This window comes from Mytilus galloprovincialis, chromosome 2, assembly GCF_965363235.1.
Source record: "Mytilus galloprovincialis chromosome 2, xbMytGall1.hap1.1, whole genome shotgun sequence".
In the NCBI taxonomy this organism is placed as follows: domain Eukaryota; kingdom Metazoa; phylum Mollusca; class Bivalvia; order Mytilida; family Mytilidae; genus Mytilus; species Mytilus galloprovincialis.
In genome coordinates, this window is record NC_134839.1 from 26,405,682 (window position 1) to 26,426,452 (window position 20,771).

Here is a 20,771-nt window from a genome sequence, read left to right on the forward strand (position 1 = left end):
TGTTTTTCTATCGTAATTTTAGCGCAGCACTGTTTGATATAAATATTACTGGTTGCTAATATGTGTTTATGCATACACATTATCAATTGAATAACAAAGGGTTGCGCCGAGCTTACACAACTAATTGAAATAACTTATACTTCGTCAGATGTTTACTGTACCAATGATGGTTTAATAAAGAACTAGAAATGTTTTGTCATTTCCCTAGCGAAGACTTTTTGCGTCTATGACATTGTTGCATTTACGCATGCACTGTCAATAGCCAAAGACAACGTGACCAATAAATGCTCTGTTCCATGCTTTTAACTTTTCTACACTGGCTAGAGGTATAGGGGGAGGGATGAGATCTAATAAACATGTTTAACCCCGCCGCAATGTTGCGCCTGTCCCAAGTCAGGAGCCTATGGCCTTTGTTAGTCCTGTATTATTTTTAATTTTAGTTTCTTGTGTATAATTTGGAGTTTAGTATGGCGTTCATTATCACTGAACTAGTATATATTTGTTTAGGGGCCAGCTGAAAGACGCCTCCGGTGCGGGAGTTTCTCGCTACATTGAAGACCTGTTGGTGACCTGCTGCTGTTGTCTTTTCTATGGTCGGGTTGTTGTCTCTTTGACACATTCCCCATTTCCATTCTCAATTTTAGTTTAGATTAACAAATCATGAACATAATCACATTTTGCTAAATTTTCAATTCAAAGAGAATACCGAGACTAACAGCAAAACTTATCTAAGTTTAACATAGCCTGATGGAATTGCAATTGACAAAAAAACACACAGAAACTTGATATTGAGCATCACTTACCCAACCAAAAACCATTCTGTTATAAAAAAAAAAGGGGGGGGGCGAAAGATCCCAGATGGAAAGTCAAACTCATAGATCGAAACTAAACTGACAACTCCATGGCTAAAAAGGAAAAAGACAAATAGACAAACAGACAAATAATAGTACACAAACTTTTATGCTCCATTAGAGGAAGTAGTTACGTGTCCTCATATTACAAACAACAACTGTCTATTATGAAGGAACTTGTACAGGAATACCGTGTCAAATGAGAGAAATATATTTTCCATATTCCAGCGCTATTTAGATTGTTATTTTATGCAAATGGAAAGTTCAAAAACAAAAATAAAAATCATAACGTTTGTCAAAATAATTGAGTTCTCAGCTGACTTTAATTGTCAATTTTACGACGTTAAGTTATAAAGCACATCTTATGCTTGCATATGGAGAATAAATCTACCAGTTTAAACCATATTCTAGAGCTTTAAATTCTTAACACGGGTTTTTTCTTGATAGAAGATTCTTGCTAACAAGGAAGTTTTTAAACCAATGGTTCCATGTGGTGAAATCGTTGAGTTGGTTGACAACTATGAAATATTTGTTTCACATATGACGACGGATATGTTCCCATAATTGTAACCACAATCCCTTACTGTTTTCTTCGAATGTATCATTGTCGAATTTGGATTACCACTAAATGTTGTACTTACATAGGCAACACTACGGAGCACCTGTTCACATCCCTGTTTTGTTTTATTATGTTTTTTGGGGAGGGGAGCTTGTGTTGCTCAGTTTTAGGTTTTCTATGTTTTGTAGACTGTATGGAGTTTGTCTTTTTGTATTTTCCGAAGGTTTTATGTCATGGCTCTGTAGGTTTATCTTCTACTTCGGAGTTCAAATATCCATTTGGTATCTTCCGCTTTCTTTTTAATATAAGAGAATTACTTGCGAAATGAAGAGCACAATTAAAGTACCTCTTTTGCTGTTTCGATTCAAACTTATTTTCAATCAATTATCAAATTGCTTTTATTACACTCTAATTTCAAACATTTCTAGAAATTGTTTATGGTTTTATAGTAGTTAATGGATTGCATCGTTGTGGGTGTTTACGTATAATATGGTTATTACAATTTGAATGGTCACAACACTCAAAAAATTCTATCGTATCCGTTGCCATCACTGCTGTTCCAGTCTTATGGATGATCGAACGGTAGTGGTGACAGTCCTGAAAAAAAAGCAAAACTGACATTATCTAAATACTATTTATACATCACATAAAAAGCATATGTAGATAATGAATACAAAACTTGTGGTTTATATTCTTACATTCAAAACACTTACCAGAGGTGGCTGGTTCGAATGTCTTTCTACATGTATATATCTTTTTTCAACTCTACCAGTAGAATAGAATTTTATATAAACACATACTTTGTTTATTCTAAGATGGCCATATATATAAAAATCAGAAGAAGTGGTATGATTTCAAATGGGACAACTCTCCACCAGAGACCAAATAACATATAAGTTTACAACTATAGGTCACCGTACGGCCTTCGACAAACAATAAGTAAAACCCGTACTGCATAGATAGCTAGAAATGACCCCGAAATGACAAATGTGACACAATTCAAACGAGAACTTGGAACAAGTTTGTTGGCATCACAACCTCACTCTTACATGGGACAGTGTTTCAACAGTACAACTATTATACTAAGATATCAGAAGACCTAAAGTAGAACACACACATTACAAAAGTTGCAAAAAAGGCGAATGCAACCCTAGGCTTCCTCAGAAGTAATTTACGATACTATCCACAGGAATGTAAAAAAAATCGCTTACATTTCTCTAGTAAGATCAACATTGGAATTTGAAGCAACAGTATGGGACCCCTACATTATATCAAACAAACTGGAACGAATACAACGACACTCAGCACTCAGGCGACTACAAAACAAGAGAAGATGGCTGCTTAACAAACATGCTCACCAAATAAGAACTCCAAGAGTTACAACTGAGACGAACAAGCCAAAAACTTGTATTGGATACCTTCAACCAATGTGCGCTTCGGTGCATAGTATGACTGTGCATAAAGTATATCCAAATGCAGAGCTTCAGGTTTTGATATCAATGATAAAAACAACTCTAACATCCTTATTACTATAAAGTAAATGCAGAAATCTCCTTTTATCCATACAACAGACCAGGCGACTACATGTTTACGAATTTATTAGAATGTATATTTCTTTTCTTTACATAGTCCGATTTGTAAGAGATTTTTTTTTTATTATTTTCTAATTATATGTTGATGTTGTGTTGATGGTTTTTTTTTTTTTCTTTTTTGTTTAACTTTTCATGGCTTTTTTTTTTTTTTTTTTTTGGTGGGGACAGGATGGGTCTGTTTTGTTCTTTTTGTTGTTTGTTTGTTTGATTAACAAATGTTTGTTTGTTTTATATTGTTTTTATTTTTGAATTAACCGTTTTTGTGAAATTAAAGGGAACAATATCAAAGATTTCCACATTTTAAAGCCATACATATTGTAAATCGATCTTGTAGTGGGACTTATAGTTTCAGAGTTTTAAAACAAATTGACTCATAAGAGGAACTTACGGTTCTTGCCATACAACCCATCTTGTAGAAACAGAGATTGTCGTTATCAGATCCGCCATCTACTCTACTCAAATAACATTGCTGAAGTGAAAATTTTTACTTATAACATTTCTCATATTTCCTTGATTTTTACTTTATTCATTATCTAGAAATTTTCAATGTTTCTTCCTCTAAGGCAAATTCAAAAAACGGAAAGTCCATCAACTGACAAGATGAAACGCAGTCCGATGTGATTTTGGTTCACGTCGATAGTAATATGACGTATGTATGATTTTGATCTAATCGGATTTTCAAATTGTAAATTTTCCCAATCTAACTGTATATATGTACTTACATCTTCACCCGGATTACACTTTGTAGTATGATTACATTCCTTTTCATGGCTGCTGTATTCACAATAATAACAATTAAGCGCTGGGGGTTCTACAAACACAATTAACTATGTTCATTATAAATATCCCCTTATGAGTTGTCGCTTTATTTCTGTAAATGTTTTCATACTGAGTTCGAAATCAAAATGCTTTAATATTTGTATATTAGGAGTTTAACTAAATCTGAAATTTGTTAGATGGATAAAGATTATTATAAAAATGCCTGTATATCAATCACCAAAAGTATAAAAAATATAATCAAAAGAATGATAAATTTATCACTTTCCAAATAGAAAGTTCAAAAGTGCAAAGGGCAATGCTATAATTATGTAACGTATTTTAAATATGTAGCGTCTTGCAGATATAACTATAAGATGAAAATTTTATAATCAGACATTTATATAGTTTCAATTGCACCTCTGAGTTTATCAACCTAATATAATTTTCGTTGCACCTCTGAATTTATCAATCCTGTATAGTGTGTGTGTTGCATTATCAACTAATATAGTGTTTGTTGTGCGTCTGAGTTTATCAACCTTTCATTGCACCTCTGAGTTTATCAATCTTATATAATTTTCGTTGCACCTCTGACCTTATCAACTAAATATAATGTTTGTTGTATCTCTGAGTTTATCAACCCTATATAATGTTCGTTGCACCTCTTGGTTTATCAACCTAATAAAGTGTTCGTTGCAGTCCTGGAATAATAAATTGGCCAAGGCAAACACTATGAATGCCTTTCCATAATTTTACTAAAAGAATCATCACATTGCTGAATCTATAAATGGTCTGATTCACTTTAAAATATTGAAAGAGAAATACAAATTCAATCAAAACTACATTCAAATTTTCAATATAAATATGTGCAAAAAGAAACCTGTTTCCTGGTCACGCATTTTAAACAGTCTGTTCTACACGTATAAGGAAAGAACTTACTTGAATAAAGATTCACAATCTAGTTTCAACTTAGAAATACATTTCTCTCCATAATGTAAGAAGATATGCAAGACGTAACCGATAATACACATATAAGGGCACATAATAAAAGAAACAATTATGCAATACAATAATAAGCAAATTATCAAATAATACAAAAAACACACTTCATCATTGCTATCTGTATTCTGTTATTGTTTGAATACATGCATATCATGTTAGGAAATTGCTTCAAATATCGCTCATTTGATAACGAATTAGAATGAAATTCAAAACAGTGTAGCTGTGGCCATCGATTGACACATTAAATTCATCCATTGACTGGGACAATTTAGGTGAACGTTTGTATGTAACGACCACTGCTCACTATGTACTTTTTAAAGACACTTAAACTATGGGGTCACCAAAGGTTCTCAACACCTTAATAAAGTAATTCGAAAAACTAATCAGAAATAACACGATGTTTTGATTTATATCAATTATATAAATCAAAACATAAAGGTTATTCCTGATTAATTTTTTGAATTATTTTATAATTAAAGGCGTAAAGAAACCTTTGGTGACCCCACAGTTTAAATGTCTATCGTAGGTACGTCGTGAACGGTGGTCCTTACAGACAAACGTTCATGTAAATTGTCCCAGTCAATGGATGATTTTAATGTGTCAATCAGCCACACTGTTTTGAATTTCATTCTATTTTTGTTTGAAGAATAAAACACATCTTTAAAACGTCTTTACACTAAATCCGTTGGATATGCACTTATTATATTTTAGTCTGAGAGAACTTGATTTATTGATTACAACGTATCTGTAATTGGCTTTGAACTAGCCTTCAGTTTTTGCAGGTACTCTAATATCAGTATGTTTTGTGTATATTTTTACTGATTTGTACAGTTTGACGTTCTTTTGTTGTGCTGTTACACCACCGTTCACGGCATGTGGACATTTAAGCGCTTGCATGGATGCTTAACCCTGCCACTTTCTATATGTTCTTGACATATATAAGTAAGTAGCTTGTAGTTCAGTGAATTTATTTCTTAATGTCAATCATATTTTCACGGCGTGGCATTTGATGCCGACTATCTTGTATGGAATTTCGATTGTCGAAGGCCGCACGGTGACCTATGACTGCTTATATTCACTTCGAACTCTGGTGGGATATTTGACTCATAAGCAATGTTATCACATCTCTTAAGTTTTATATAGGCGGATGAATGCAAATGTATATCAAATAACTGAGAATAACATACTAGTTGGTGTTGGTGTTGTAGTTCTTCTAGTAGTTGTCGTTGTCGTCGGTGGATGAGTTCTTTTGGTAGTCGTTGCTGTCGTCGGTGGAGGAGTTCGTTTGGTAGTCGTTGTTGTCGTCGGTGGAGGCGTTCTTTTGGTAGTCGTTGGTGTCGTCGGAGGAGGAGTCCTTTTGGTAGTCGTTGTTGTCGTCGGTGGAGGAGTTCGTTTGGTAGTCGTTGTTGTCGTCGGTGGAGGAGTCCTTTTGGTAGTTGTCGTTGTTGGTGGTGGATTTGTTACTCTTTTAGGTGTCGTTGTTGGTGGTGGATGTGTCGCTTTTGTAGTTGTCGGCGGTGGATGTGTCGCTTTAGTAGTTGTCGGCGGTGGATTTGTCATTTTAGTAGTTGTCGGCGGTGGACGTGTCGTTTTTGTAGTTGTTGGCGGTGGATGTGTCGCTTTTGTCGTTGTCACAGTAGTTGTCTGCATATTATGTTGAGTACTAGGATGTCCTGTTGGAAATAAAACCATATCAAAATTGTCAAATCATCATTAAATACATGTACCATTTAGAAAATGAATGACCATGCCGCTATTTTGACACAAGATAAGTAGCTTCCAGATTTAGTACGAAGTTAAAAAGTGTGTTTTATACTATTGCAGTCAATTTTACCCATGAGGATTGTTTATGCCGAATTATTTTTCGAAACTTAAAAATATATATGGACAAAAAGGAACTGAAAACATACAAGAACATTACTTTAAACAAAATGAATTGACACACTTGAGACAGGGGAACAAAGTATATTAAATATTAGACTAATTGAAAGTTGTTTTCATAACATGACGAATATGTCATGTCCATGTACAGTTAAGACACGAAAAAACAAAACAAAAAAGTCGACCAGAATTTCAGATAAGAAATTAAGAATGCTGCTGGAGAAGAGAGGCGAAAAAACCCAAAAAGTCATTCAAACTCATTCAAAGTCGACATTAATCCAACATCTTCATGGCGAAAGAAAGACAAAAACAGACACAACCAACGTATAACTCATAACATACTGACCCTCAAACGTATTGTATTATAAGTTTAATGAAAAGTAAGGTTAGATTTATATAATGGACAAAATGTAAAATAAACAATACAAAATAATTAGGAAAATATACAAAAAACAGGGGGAATGGTAAACAAAAAACTAGAGGCTCTAAAGAGCCTGTGTCGCTCATCTTGGTCTATGTGAATATTAAACAATGGACACAGATGGGTTCATGACAAAATTGTGTTTTGGTGATGGTGATCTGTTTGTAGATCTTACTTTACTAAACATTCTTGCTGCTTACAATTATCTCTATCTATAACAGTACTTTCTGCGGAAAATGTTATTGAAAATCTTCAAATCTTAAGAAAATTGTTAAAAATTGACTATGAAGGGCAATGACTCCTTAGGGGTCAATTGACTATTTTGGTCATAGTGACTTATTTTTAGTTCTTACTTTGCTGTACATTATTGCTGTTTACAGCTTATCTCTATCTATAATAATATTCAAGATAACAAAAAAAAAACAGCAAAATTTCCTCAAAATTACCAATTCAGGGGCAGCAACCTAACAACCGATTATCCGATTCATCTGAAAATTCCAGGGCAGATAGATCGTCGTGACCTGATCAACAATTTAACTTCCTGTCAGATTTGCTCTTAATGCTTTGGTTTTTGAGTTATAAGCCAAAAACTGCATTTTACCCCCATGTTCTATTTTTAGCCATGGCGGCCATCTTGGTTTGTTGGCCGAGTTACCGGACACATTTTTTTAACTAGATACCCCAATTATGGCTAAGTTTAATTAAATTTGGCCCAGTAGTTTCAGAGGAGAAGATTTTTCTAAAAGATTACTAAGATTTACGAAAAATGGTTAAAAATTGACTATAAAGGGCAATAACTCCTAAAATGGTCAACTGACCATTTTGGTAATGTTGACTTATTTGTAGATCTTACTTTGCTGAACATTATTGCTGTTTACAGTTTATCTCTATCTATAATAATATTCAAGATAATAACCAAAAACAGCAAAATTTCCTTAAAATTATCAATTCAGGGGCAGCAACCCAACAACGGGTTGTTCGATTCATCTGAAAATTTTAGGGCAGATAGATGTTGACCTGATGAACAATTTTACCACTGTCAGATTTGCTCTAAATGCTTTGGTTTTTGAGTTATAAGCCAAAAACTGCATTTTACCCCTATGTTCTATTTTTAGCCATGGCGGCCATCTTGGTTGGTTGACTGGGTCACCGGACACATTTTTTAAACTAGATACCCCAATGATGATTGTGGCCAAGTTTGGTTAAATTTGGCCCAGTAGTTTCAAAGAAGAAGATTTTTCTAAAAGATTACTAAGATTTACGAAAAATGGTTAAAAATTGACTATAAAGGGCAATAACTCCTAAAGTGGTCAACTGACCATTTTGGTAATGTTGACTTATTTGTTGATCTTACTTTGCTGAACATTATTGCTGTTTACAGTTTATCTCTATCTATAATAATATTCAAGATAATAACCAAAAACAGCAAAATTTCCTTAAAATTATCAATTCAGGGGCAGCAACTCAACAACGGGTTGTCCGATTCATCTGAAAATTTCAGGGCAGATAGAAATTGACCTGATGAACAATTTTACCAAGTCAGATTTGCTCTAAATGCTTTGGTTTTTGAGTTATAAGCCAAAAACTGCATTTTACCCCTATGTTCTATTTTTAGCCATGGCGGCCATCTTGGTTGGTTGGCCGGGTCACGCCACACATTTTTTAAACTAGATACCCCAATGATGATTGTGGCCAAGTTTGGTTTAATTTGGCCCCGTAGTTTCAGAGGAGAAGATTTTTGTAAAAGTTAACGACGACGGACGACGGACGACGGACGCAAAGTGATGGGAAAAGCTAAAAATAAAGAATAAATAAACGAAGGACCGCTGTACAGATCTTTATATTTCTATTCAAAGATTGGATAAATACATGAAGCCGTACCTTTCTCACACAAAGATTGGATAAATACATGAAGCCGTACCTTTCTCACACTCTTTCTTGTTGCAGAAATCGTCATCACAACAATAATAACACACATCAAAGTTATCAAACCCTCCTATAATTTGTTTCTTGGCCTTTGGATGACCAGCTAGGAGTGACTCTTTTCCCATCATCTTTTTACACATCTATAAATTTACAATTTTCCGATTTCATATTTTAATTTGTTACAGTTATCATAGTTTGTACAATATCGTGTAATCAGAATAGTATATTTAAAGTAATATGGCTTAACATTATATTTTGAGTAACAAGATTTTCATTATTCAACAGTCTTTAAACAGGGAATAAATATTTAAATATAGTAAACACCAAAAAAGTAAACCGAGATTTACAATACCTGAACATAATGTTCTGAAATCGGTTCCAATTCTTTTGATGCGTGTTTGTTCATCAGATAAAAATTCATGCTCGACAAAAATTGTTTTGCAACTCACATTGGTTGTTAGCATGAACATCCAAAGGGTCATGAATGGAAATCGTTTAGATTTTGACCCTTGCTCGTTGTAAAGTTAGCAATGACACGTGCAATGGGAAATAATACAAGGCCTAGGCCCATAGAGTAAACAGGTTTTTTTTTCAAACTATACATAATATGCGAATATGCAGACGGCGTTTCCAAAACCATGAAATTGAAAACTTATTCTTAAAATCAGACTAATTTAAATATTTTTAATTTAAGTAAGGTACTAGTAATTTCAGTCTTTACCATTAGTGACGGTATTGAACCATATCTTTAAATGATAATATAGAAAGCAAAACAAAATTTGCAATGAAAATAAGATTTTATATTTATCTATACCTCCTTGTGCTCGCATCCCATCTCGTATCGTGTGTTAAACATATCATTGACGAATTCTTTGGTATAGCATTCCTAGAAAACATAGAATTTATTTAAGATTGCCTGGAATGAGAGGCAAATGAAAATCGCATCATTTCACATTACTAAGTTTCAAAGCGCCTGTAAAAAAATATAAGCAACATGTGCTTTTATTGAGCAGGTGTAGATAGGAATGCTACTCATCCAGACTTGTGACGTCTTTACACTAAATCCGTTGTATGCGTACTAATTGATAGGTCTGGAAAATAATTGTTTATTTTTTAATTTGTTTAATTGTCTTTGACTATCCCTCAGTAACTGTGAGTACTCATGGATCTGTAGTTTTTTGTTCCTATTGTTACACTGTTAGGTGGTGGTTTTTTTTTTGTTTTTTTTTTTGTTTTTGTTTTTTTTTGGGGGGGGGGGGTGTTTTGTTTTTTGCATTGTGCTGATTTCGTTCCATTCTAAATGGTTAAGGGGTCATACATGTTTAACTCCGCCTCATCCTATATCTTTCTGTTCAAAGTCAAAGGAGCCTGTGATTCACTGGTCGCCATATTTGGTTTTTGTTTATTGTTTTTTGCTTAAATGAGGTTGTTGTTTTTCTCTCTTTATTAGTTTCATATTTTGTCATGTAGCGGGTTTTATAGCTAAATATACGGAATGAATTTGACTCAAGGAAGAAGGGCATACGGTGACCTAAAGCTGTAAACATCCTCGTGTCCTTTATTTTCCGGTTATATAACCAATACTGTTATCTATGCCACAAAAGCTAACTTTTATGCATTCGTTATCTATTTAGCAGTGACCAACTTTATCTAGGTCAAAAACGCTTGCATACCTAATCTATGTCGCAGACGCTAGCTTTAAATGAATATGTCGCAGACGCTAGCTTTAAATGAATATGTCGCAGACGCTAGCTTTAAATGAATACTTTATCTATGTGTAGTAGACGCTAGCTTTAATGAATTTTAATATACCTTATCTATGTAATAGATGCTAGCTTTTAATGAATACCGTATCTATATAAAAGGCGCAAGCTTTTAATGAATATCTTATCTATGTAATAGATGCTAGCTTTCAATGAATACCGTATCTATGTAATAGACGCTAGTTTTTAATGAATACCTCATCTATGCAACATACGCTAGCTTTAATGAATAACCTATCTATGTAATATACGCTAGCTTTAATGAATAACCTATCTATGTAACAGACGCTAGCTTTAATGAATAAGCTATCTATGTAATAGACGCTAGCTTTTAATGAATACATCAGCTATGTAATAGACGCTAGCTTTTAATGAATACCTCATCTCTGTAATAGACTCTAGCTTTTTAATAATGAATTTATTATACCTCATCTATGTAATAGACGCTGGATTTTAATGAATACCTCATCTATGTATCAGACTCTAGCTTTTAATGAATACCTTATCTGTGTAATAGACGCTAGCTTTTGATAAATACCTTATCTGTGTAACAGACGCTAACTTTTAATGAATACCTTCTCTATGTCGCAGACGCTAGCTTTTAATGAATACATAATATATATAACAGACGCTAGCTTTTAATGAATACATGTATCTTCGTCGCAGACGCTAGCTTTTAAAATGAATACCTTATCTGTGTAACAAACGCTAGCTTTTGATAAATACCACAGCTATGTAATAGACGCTAGCTTTTAATTAATACCTCATCTATGTAACAGACGCTAGCTTTAATGAAATCATTATCTATTAAACAGAAGCTAGCTTTATGAATACCCTTTCTGTGTGATAGATGCTAGCTTTTAATGAATACCTCATTTATGTAACAGAAGCTAACTTTAATGCATACCTTATGTTACAGACGCTAGCTTTATGAATTCCTCAGCTATGTAATAGACGCTAGCTTTTAATGAATACTTCAGCTATCTAATAGACGCTAGCTTTTAATAAATACCTTATCTATGTGATAGACGCTAACTTTGATGAATACCTCAGCTATGTAATAGACGCTAGCTTTTAATGAATACCTCAGCTATGTAACAGACGCTAACTTTAATGAATACCTCAGCTATGTAACAGACGCTAACTTTAATGAATACCTCAGCTATGTAATAGACGCTAGCTTTTAATGAATACCTCAGCTATGTAATATACGCTAACTTTAATGAATACCTCAGCTATGTAATAGATAAAATTGAGAAATGAAATGGGGAATGTGTCAAGCGACAACAACCCGACCATAGAGCAGACAACAGCCGAAGGCCACCAATGGGTCTTCAATGTAGCGAGAAACTCTCGCACCCGGAGGCTCACTTCAGCTGGCCCCTTAAAAAATATGTATACTAGTTCGACGGCATACTAAACTCCGAATTATACACAAAAAACTAAAATTAAAAATCATACAAGACTTACAAAGGCCAGAGGCTCCTGCATTGGGACAGGCGCAAAATTGCGGCGGGGTTAAACATGTTTATAAGATGTCAACCCTCCCCTATACCTCTAGCCAATGTCACTAGCTTTTAATAAATACCTCAGCTATGTAATAGACGCTAGCTTTTAATGAATACCTCAACTATGAAAAAGACGCTAGCTTTTAATGAATACCTCAGCTATGTAATAGACGCTAGCTTTTAATGAATACCTCAGCTATGTAATAGACGCTAGCTTTTAATGAATACCTCAGTTATGTAATAGACGCTAGCTTTTAATGAATACCTCATTTATGTAATAGACGCTAGCTTTTAATAAATACCTGAAAGTTCTATGTAATAGACGCTAGCTTTTAATGAATACCTCAGCTATGTAATAGACGCTAGCTTTTAATGAATACCTTATCTATCTAACGAACGCTTGCTTTAATGAATACCACAGCTATGTAGTAGACGCTAGCTTTTAATGAATATCTCATCTATGCAACAGACGTTAGCTTTAATGAATAACCTATCTATGGCTTTAATGAATAACCTATCTATGTAAATAGACCCTAGCTTTAATGAATAACCTATCTATGTAACAGACGCTAGCTTTGATGAATAACCTATCTATGTAACAGACGCTAGCTTTAATGAATACCTCAGCTATGTAATAGACGCTAGCTTTTAATGAATACCTTATCTATGTAACAGACGCTAGCTTTAATTAATACCTCAGCTATGTAATAGACGCTAGCTTTTAATGAATACCTTATCTATCTAACGAACGCTTGTTTTTAATGAATACCTCAGCTATGTAATAGACGCTAGCTTTTAATGAATACTTCATCTATGCAACAGACGCTAGCTTTAATGAATACCTTATCTATCTAACGAACGCTTGCTTTAATGAATACCTCAGCTATGTAATAGACGCTAGCTTTTAATGAATACCTCATCTATGCAACAGACGCTAGCTTTAATGAATAACCTATCTATGTAACAGACGCTAGCTTTAATGAATAAGCTATCTATGTAACAGACGCTAGCTTTACTGAATAACCTATCTATGCAACATACGCTAGCTTTAATGAATAACCTATCTATGTAACAGATGCTAGCTCTAATGAATACCTTATCTATGTCGCAAACAGAAACTGTGTCACATTTAGTTGGATGTTCTACGTCATTACAACTGTAACAAATCGTCCGATTCAACTTATCTGAGAATAAAGAAATGTTCATTTTTATAGACTATTAAGTTATGAAAGCCTTATGACATCATTAAATGAAAAATTTCAATGATATAGAAATTTGTTTCTAAGAATGTATTTATTTGACTTTTATTAGATTCTGAGATTATGAGGATGTTTTGTATAGGTTGCTAAATTGTTCAAGTTTTTTTGCAAGCTTTGTTAAATAACTAATGTGGTTACATTTTTTAGCTGCTTTTACTGACTTTGATCCCATATCAACATTTATGAAACAGTATCTCTGACATATATTGGGTACTTACTCTGGTCCCCACATCCATATTCGTTACAACGGTTTGATGTACAGCATTGCTGGCAGATGTATAAATTGTCATCTTGCCGTTTAACTTCTCTCTTCCCAAACTTATTTAAAGCATCACACACCTTGCAATAAAATTGTTACGTATTAGAAATAAGGGAGCTACCATTTGATTTTTATGGGGGTGGGGGTAGGATGAAAACAATTTGTCCTGCATATTTTTTTTAGTTGTAATCTCTGTGCTGCTTTTTCATTTTTCACTCGAATCGGTCCTGTCTTCTTATTATTATTTTATCCTGCCTTTTTATTTTACTAAAAAATCATGTTGTTGCGATTTTTGGAAAACAGTCAAACCATTTTTCTCAAAAAAGGGGAACTATGGAGAGCAAATAATTTTATTATGTGAAAATGACAAAATTGTAAATTGTTCAAATGAAGTTTCAAATGTTTTTAATAATTTTTTCTCCACAGAAGCAGACAAAATTAGAGCAGATGTTGTATATGACCCCTCAAATCACCGGGGTATAAAAGAAATTTTGGATAACAGAAAGCATAATTTTGATTTTGAATTTAAAAAAGTATCTAATGATAATGTCGAAAAAATTTTGAATAAAATAAACATAAAGAAGACTACAGGAGCTGATGGTATTCCAGCAAAAATAGTAAAAAATTGTAAATCATATATTGCACCACAGCTGACAACTCTTGTAAATTTGTCAATTGATAATAACTGTTTCCCCGATAAACTTAAAGAAGCCCAAGTGACCCCCCTTCATAAAAAGAGTGACCCATTATTAAAAACAAATTATAGACCAGTTAGTGTCTTACCCATATTTTCTAAAATCTTTGAAAGAATATATGAAATTCAATTAACTGATTATTTTGATAAAATATTTAATCCATTTTTGTGTGCATTTAGACGTGGACATGGATGTCAGACCACACTTCTCAGAGTGTTAGAAGACTGGCGTGAAGCTCTTGATAAAAACCATTACATTGCAGCAGTATTAATGGATCTTTCTAAGGCTTTTGACTGCCTGCCTCACAATATTATGCTAGTTAAATTATCAGCATATGGTTTAACCCCCAATGCAGTTGCTCTTTTACAGTCCTATTTATCTAATCGAAAACAGCAAATTAAAGTCAACAATGTTCTGAGTTGTTGGGCTGACATCCATAAAGGCGTACCAGCAGGGTTCGATACTGTTGTTTAACATATTTATAAATGATATTTTTCTTTTTGTTAAAAATGGTAGTTTATATAACTATGCAGATGACAAGACTTTGTCTTTTTGTACTCCAGATTTCGATTTATTAATTTCAACTTGGGAATCTGATTCAAAAATACTTATTTAGTGGTTCAGGGTGAATAAAATGCAAGCAAATCCTGACAAATTTCAAGTTTTGGCTGTTGGCAAAAAGACCTTTGAAAAGAACCCATCTATACATATTCAAAATTCGAACCTCACATGTGAAAAAACAGTAAAATTATTAGGCATTGAAATAGACTACCAGCTAAATTTTGATGTTCATATCAGCTCAATCTGTAGGAAAGCATCACCGCAATTAAATGTTTTAAAACGTTTAGGCTCAGTTTTGGATAGACTTAATAAACTTACTATATTTCATACTTTTATTCTTAGTAATTTTAATTTTTGCCCTTTGGCATAGCATTTTTGCACTGAGAAAAATTCCAAAAAACTAGAAAAGGTGCAGGAAAAAGCACTCCGTTTTGTGTATGAGGATTTTACCAGCTCCTACGAGGACCTCTTACTTAAAGCTAAGGTGCCCTCCTTGCGGATCAGACGGATAAGAACAATGGCTCTAGAAACTTTTAAAATTATAAACAACATAGCTCCTGTGTGCTTACAAAATTTGGTGAATGTCAAAAAATCTAAATATTCTTTCAGGTATGTAAAAATTCCACAGGTAAAATCAACCCGTTACGGTAAAAAATCGTTCAAATTTGCTGCTGCTACTTTATGGAACAGCCTTCCAAACCATTTCAGGACTGAAAACAGTTTTTCACATTTTAAAAGTCTTGTTCAGTCCTGGAACGGTTTGGAATGTGGCTGTTCTGCTTGCAGATAATTTCTTGAGCTGTTTATTATTTATGCTGCTTTAGGTTGCTCTGGTCAAGCATGTTTTTACTTCATTTGAAAATTTGTTGCTTATTTTATTGCATGCTATGTATGTGAGATTTCAACTTTGTATTACAGGTTGTTTTTAATGTCAAAATGCACTGTTTTTATGTATTTATATGTTTTTATATTCGGTCAAAAGCTCCTTAGAGCTTGTGTTGCTTATTTGTACTTATGCCGAATCAAAATAAAGTTTTCTTATTCTTATTCTTATTCTTATCATGTCCTGCCTTTTTTCAAATTTCACCCCCTCCCCCTCTCATAAAAATCATATGGTAGCTCCCTAATTAGATAGAAATTCTTAACGTTGATGGATAAACTTGTCATTTTATATGATGATAACTTAAGTTGGTACAAGTTCCCTATATCGCGACGAGAAATATAAGTTATAACAATTAAAAATGTACATGCAAAAGAAATGATCTTTTTAATGAAACTATAATAATTATTGTGAAATATCAATATTTAAAGACGATTTTTTTTTATTTGTATCTGTATAATTAAATCTGGCTTCTTCTTTAAAATATAAAAAAAAAATGCTAGATACAAATCTTACTTTTTTTAAACTTGGTTTTCATCTTTTTTTAACTCTTGATTTTCTGTGATACATGTAAATGTCAAGCCGAATTAAAACAGAGTTCAACACAGTTGAAAAATTCTACTCAACAAAGAGTTTTGCATCCATCCAATCGGCAGTCCTCGGTTGCATCTGCTTTCTAATAGATTGAGGAACGGACTCAGCCGAGTTTAAACGAATGGTCAGACATCATTCTTCCGAACATTTGTTTAAAAGTTAACCTAGATTACTTACCCTATTTGATGCACATTTAAGATCATAGAACACGTGACCTTGTGGAGTAATGTAGAAATCTGTGACACATTGCTGAAAGAGCATTATACATGATGTAGCAATTAGAGAAACTCAAGTATGGAATAACGTTACCCGTGTAGAGTCTTAGATCATAACTTAGTGAATTAAGAGGGATATTTTCTGTCCTAGACACTTATTTTAAGAATATATTTGACAAAGGGAAACCAAGTTTTAAATCGTCATATATTACGGCATAAATATTAAAAGAAGTTTGTTTTTGTTAATTTCAAATAATTAAATTAGATGTATAGTTCATTATAATACGTTATTCTGATTGGCTAACTGCACATCACGTGTTATTCCTTCAGTAATTGCATTACTCAATAAAACTTATCGTTCATGATAACACGTTTTCCCCCAATAAAGTGCACAGGTGGATCCTAGCTAAAAAATGTAATTATAAGTATTGAATGCTTCTTTTTGTAACTTCATATGATTGTAAAAGCGTTGACCGTGCGCACATCTTTAGAATGAAGCGCTTCCGCGCTTCATACAAAATGTACTTCGGTCAACGCTTTTACATCCCAATGAAGTTACAAAAAGAAGCATTCAATTCTTAAATAAATTGCAAAAATGCATAATGACTGCTTTTCAACATAGTTGTAAAACGATTACTAGTAAATACATCTAAAGTCATTATGGTGCTTCAAAAATGGCACTTTCTTAAAAGTTTTTGTTCATGTCCTTATTAGTATTATTTAACATAAGTTTTCATTGCAAATGAAATACGTGTATATACACAATCAAACACATCGTATACATAAACTAATTAAAGGTAACCTCATGTTCCGCACATGTAACCACGTTTTCACAATCATGAGGTTCAGCTACACGGTCACATGACATGCATTCTACAGCACCTATGAAAAGTAGATAAATGTTCTGTATTTACCATATAAACAACTTATTTACATTTGCAGCAAACTCTAAGCGTATTGCGCATTGATTGCAAAGTTTTTTTTGGCTTTTTGCTAATCGTGTAAATTAACGAAAAAATATTTCGGATTCGGCCCAATGTGCGCATGTTTGGAGTGACGTCTCGGGTCGCCGTGAGAATAACATTTTAATGACTTAAAAGTACAACAGAGATACACAATTAACCGAAAAGACACTAATTGTCAAAATCGCTTCTGGTGCATTAAAATTGAAACCGTTTATATTATTTATACCACATACGGTAATGTTATTAGATTACAAATAGGTATTTTACAGCCACATATATAAATTGTTCCACATTTTGTAATGCGATGACCTTTTTTCAAAAAAAAAGCTTAATATACAGTATCGGTTTTGCTCATTGTTGAATGCCGAACTCTGATTTAAAATATTGCTTGCATCCACATCCTTCGGTATCCGATAGTTTCGCAATTGCAATGAAATTGTATCTCATGTTTTTCCAAATTTCAGTAATGTTGTCGTAAACTTATTGAATTTTGTATTGATTTCTTTTTGAACAATGTCGATTCACTTTTTGACAGTTTCATACATGATCATGACGAGCCATTTAGAACCTGACACTTATTTTACTCGAAGCTATTTAGTACTTGACAATTGTCTCGACTCTATGCAATTTAGAAATAGTTACTTGTTAAGATTTGGAGCTATTCAGAGTTTGTCTAGAATTAGCGCATAATTAACACTTGTCTAGACTAGTTGACATTAAAAGTTTGCACTTGTCTGGCTATATATATATATAGACTCGGGGCCATTTATGAGGGACACTTGTCCAGAATCGAGGCCATTAAGGACTTGACACTTGTTTAGACTAGGAGAATTTAGAATTTGATACATGTCTAGAATTAGGGTCCTATTTGACACTCGTCTAGACTATGTAACATTCAGAGTTTTGCACATATCATGACAAGGGTATTTATAAAGTTTGATACATATCTAGACTCGCGGTTTTAATTTACACTTGTCAAGACTTTGGAACAGTCCAATTTGAACACTTGTCTGGACTCCGGGCGATCATTTAGAGCTTGACACTTGTCTTCATTTAGAGCTTGACACTTATCTACTTTTAGAGCTTGACACTTGTCTAGAATCAAGGTCATATATACCTGCGCACTTGTGTATACTCGGGAGTAATTACAAACCTGACACTGGCAAAGATTTTGTGCCATTTAGAGGTAAAATCTTGTCTAGACTTGGGGTTCATTTAGAACATGACATTGTCCATGCTATGGTCATTTAGAGCTTGGTACTTGTTGAGACTCAAGGTCATTTTGAGTTTGACACTTATCCATGATTGGAGAAAGGACGTTGACCTCTTGTTGATTTAATGTACTTATTTCTACGTTCTCTTTGACGTGTACCCCAGATCACAGTTGTTTTATTGTACATATTTCTACTTTCTCTTTGACGTATACCCCAAATCACATGTTGTTTTTTTTTTTAATAATTAAACTATTCTTACCTTCTGTATACTGTACACAAATCAGCACTAAAAATAAATTTAATTTTTGATTTTTCAAATATAAATCTATTATATTCATGGCAAAATGTTTGAATACAGTCCTGTTTCATTATCATTTACTTTCCTTTATTTGCATATACATGTATTGATATGGAGGGGTTTGATTTTTTAATGGTGCAAAATATCATTTCTGATCATAACAGATATTACCATATAGATTTGAATAGATTCTGTGAACTATTGACGGTCATTTGCATTTCTTAGATTATGTATTGGTATTTCATGACACAAGGCATTTAGAGGGTGTTTTTATGATATTTTTTATGGTTGATAATTCCTGTCTACAAGTTCGAACCTTATTGGTCGAGTTACAAGTAACAAGTCGTTCGATAACTAGATACATCTTATTTTCCCATACGTTGCAATGATCCTTGAATGCCTATTTGCAGCACAAGAGCTATAAGACACATGTAGTTATTGTCATTTCAATGAACCGATTAACATATTATGTCCTTCAAATCATTATGTCGCTTTGTGTACAAATATCATATATCATGACTTGGATAATGTACGTCTACATTTCGAACACAATTGAGGTAAACTCTATATAAATTGGATCTTCTGAAAAAATATATACATACAAAAGAAATAAAACTTACGCCAAAAGAAAATGTGCAGATTGGCCATAATATTATGCAGTCAGCAGATAAGGCCCAAGTTGCATGTAAAGGAAGCGAACTAAGTTGTGACACTTTGACCTCATTCCATAAGATAACAATAATGGCACTATATTAAGTACAGAATATAGATAATATGTCGCATGCACTGGTTCCTGTACGGAATATAAAAAAGAAACCAAATGTTGATCGCATAAATCTATAAACTATGATATAACATAAAAATAGATATATTTGTCAAGGTATAAGTGCATAAACTGTACTTGGATTATTTTTGTTTCTGACTCAAACACTTATCAATCAGACCATACTTTGATGAATCGTGTCAGACATTGAGTGTCAATAAGTTAAATACAAGTCATGCATCTAACAAAAAAATGTTCCTCTTAAAGATAAGCTGTATCCGCTATGTTATTATGAAAATCTGTTTGAGGAAAATACATATAACATGAATGCATGTATGCCTCGTTGTAGCCGAAGGAGGCATCAAGTGGCACCCTTGGCCGTCCGTCTGTCCGTCTTTCTTTCCGTCCGTCCCATTTTCGTTTCCGCACTATAACTTAAGTTTGCCTCATTCAATATTTATGAAATTCATACACAATGTTAAAAACTCGCAAACAACGTTCGAATTTGGGCAGCGAATCACTCACCTTTTTTGAGTTATGTGCCTCTTAACTTGGAGGATTGCATTTTTTTCAATTTCAGCACTCTTGCTTCAGTGTTTTTTAGTCCAAATTTTATTAAACCTATACACAATACGCATTTATAGTTCGAAATCGAACAGTGAGTCCTTTACTGATCTAGAATGGCTGCCCTTTTTAAACTTGGGAAAATCCAAAGCTTGAGCGGGGCTTATGTGCATGTCCTTATGTGTTCTCAGATAAATTCTTCTTTCATTTGGTTTTAGGATATTATATCTTTTAAACAAATATTG

General features: G+C 33.4%; 1 protein-coding gene across 1 annotated transcript; it reads right to left on the reverse strand.

Annotated features, from left to right (window-relative positions):
• Positions 1 to 1,794: 1,794 nt before the first annotated feature.
• On the reverse strand, positions 1,795 to 19,946 carry LOC143063258 (uncharacterized). Its single transcript, XM_076235293.1, has 12 exons — positions 19,820 to 19,946; positions 19,161 to 19,187; positions 17,525 to 17,604; positions 16,685 to 16,756; positions 13,737 to 13,857; positions 13,355 to 13,443; positions 9,803 to 9,874; positions 8,984 to 9,128; positions 5,948 to 6,433; positions 3,725 to 3,813; positions 3,391 to 3,471; positions 1,795 to 2,007 (listed from the first exon to the last, which is right to left on the reverse strand). Exons 1-12 carry the CDS (start codon positions 19,845 to 19,847, stop codon positions 1,846 to 1,848), a joined length of 1,452 nt encoding a protein of 483 aa, XP_076091408.1. The 5' UTR covers positions 19,848 to 19,946; the 3' UTR covers positions 1,795 to 1,845.
• Positions 19,947 to 20,771: the final 825 nt, after the last annotated feature.

What these genes read in the sequence shown, in the direction of transcription:
- LOC143063258 (XM_076235293.1), bottom strand. Translation starts at nt 19,847, where the DNA reads ATGGCCAATCTGCACATTTTCTTTTGGC. An exon ending in TCTGCACATTTTCTTTTGGC is followed by an intron (nt 19,188 to 19,819) that starts GTAAGTTTTATT and finishes ATTTATTTTTAG; the next exon opens with TGCTGATTTGTGTACAGTAT. An exon ending in CAAGAAAGAGTGTGAGAAAG is followed by an intron (nt 6,434 to 8,983) that starts GTACGGCTTCAT and finishes TATTTCCAACAG; the next exon opens with GACATCCTAGTACTCAACAT.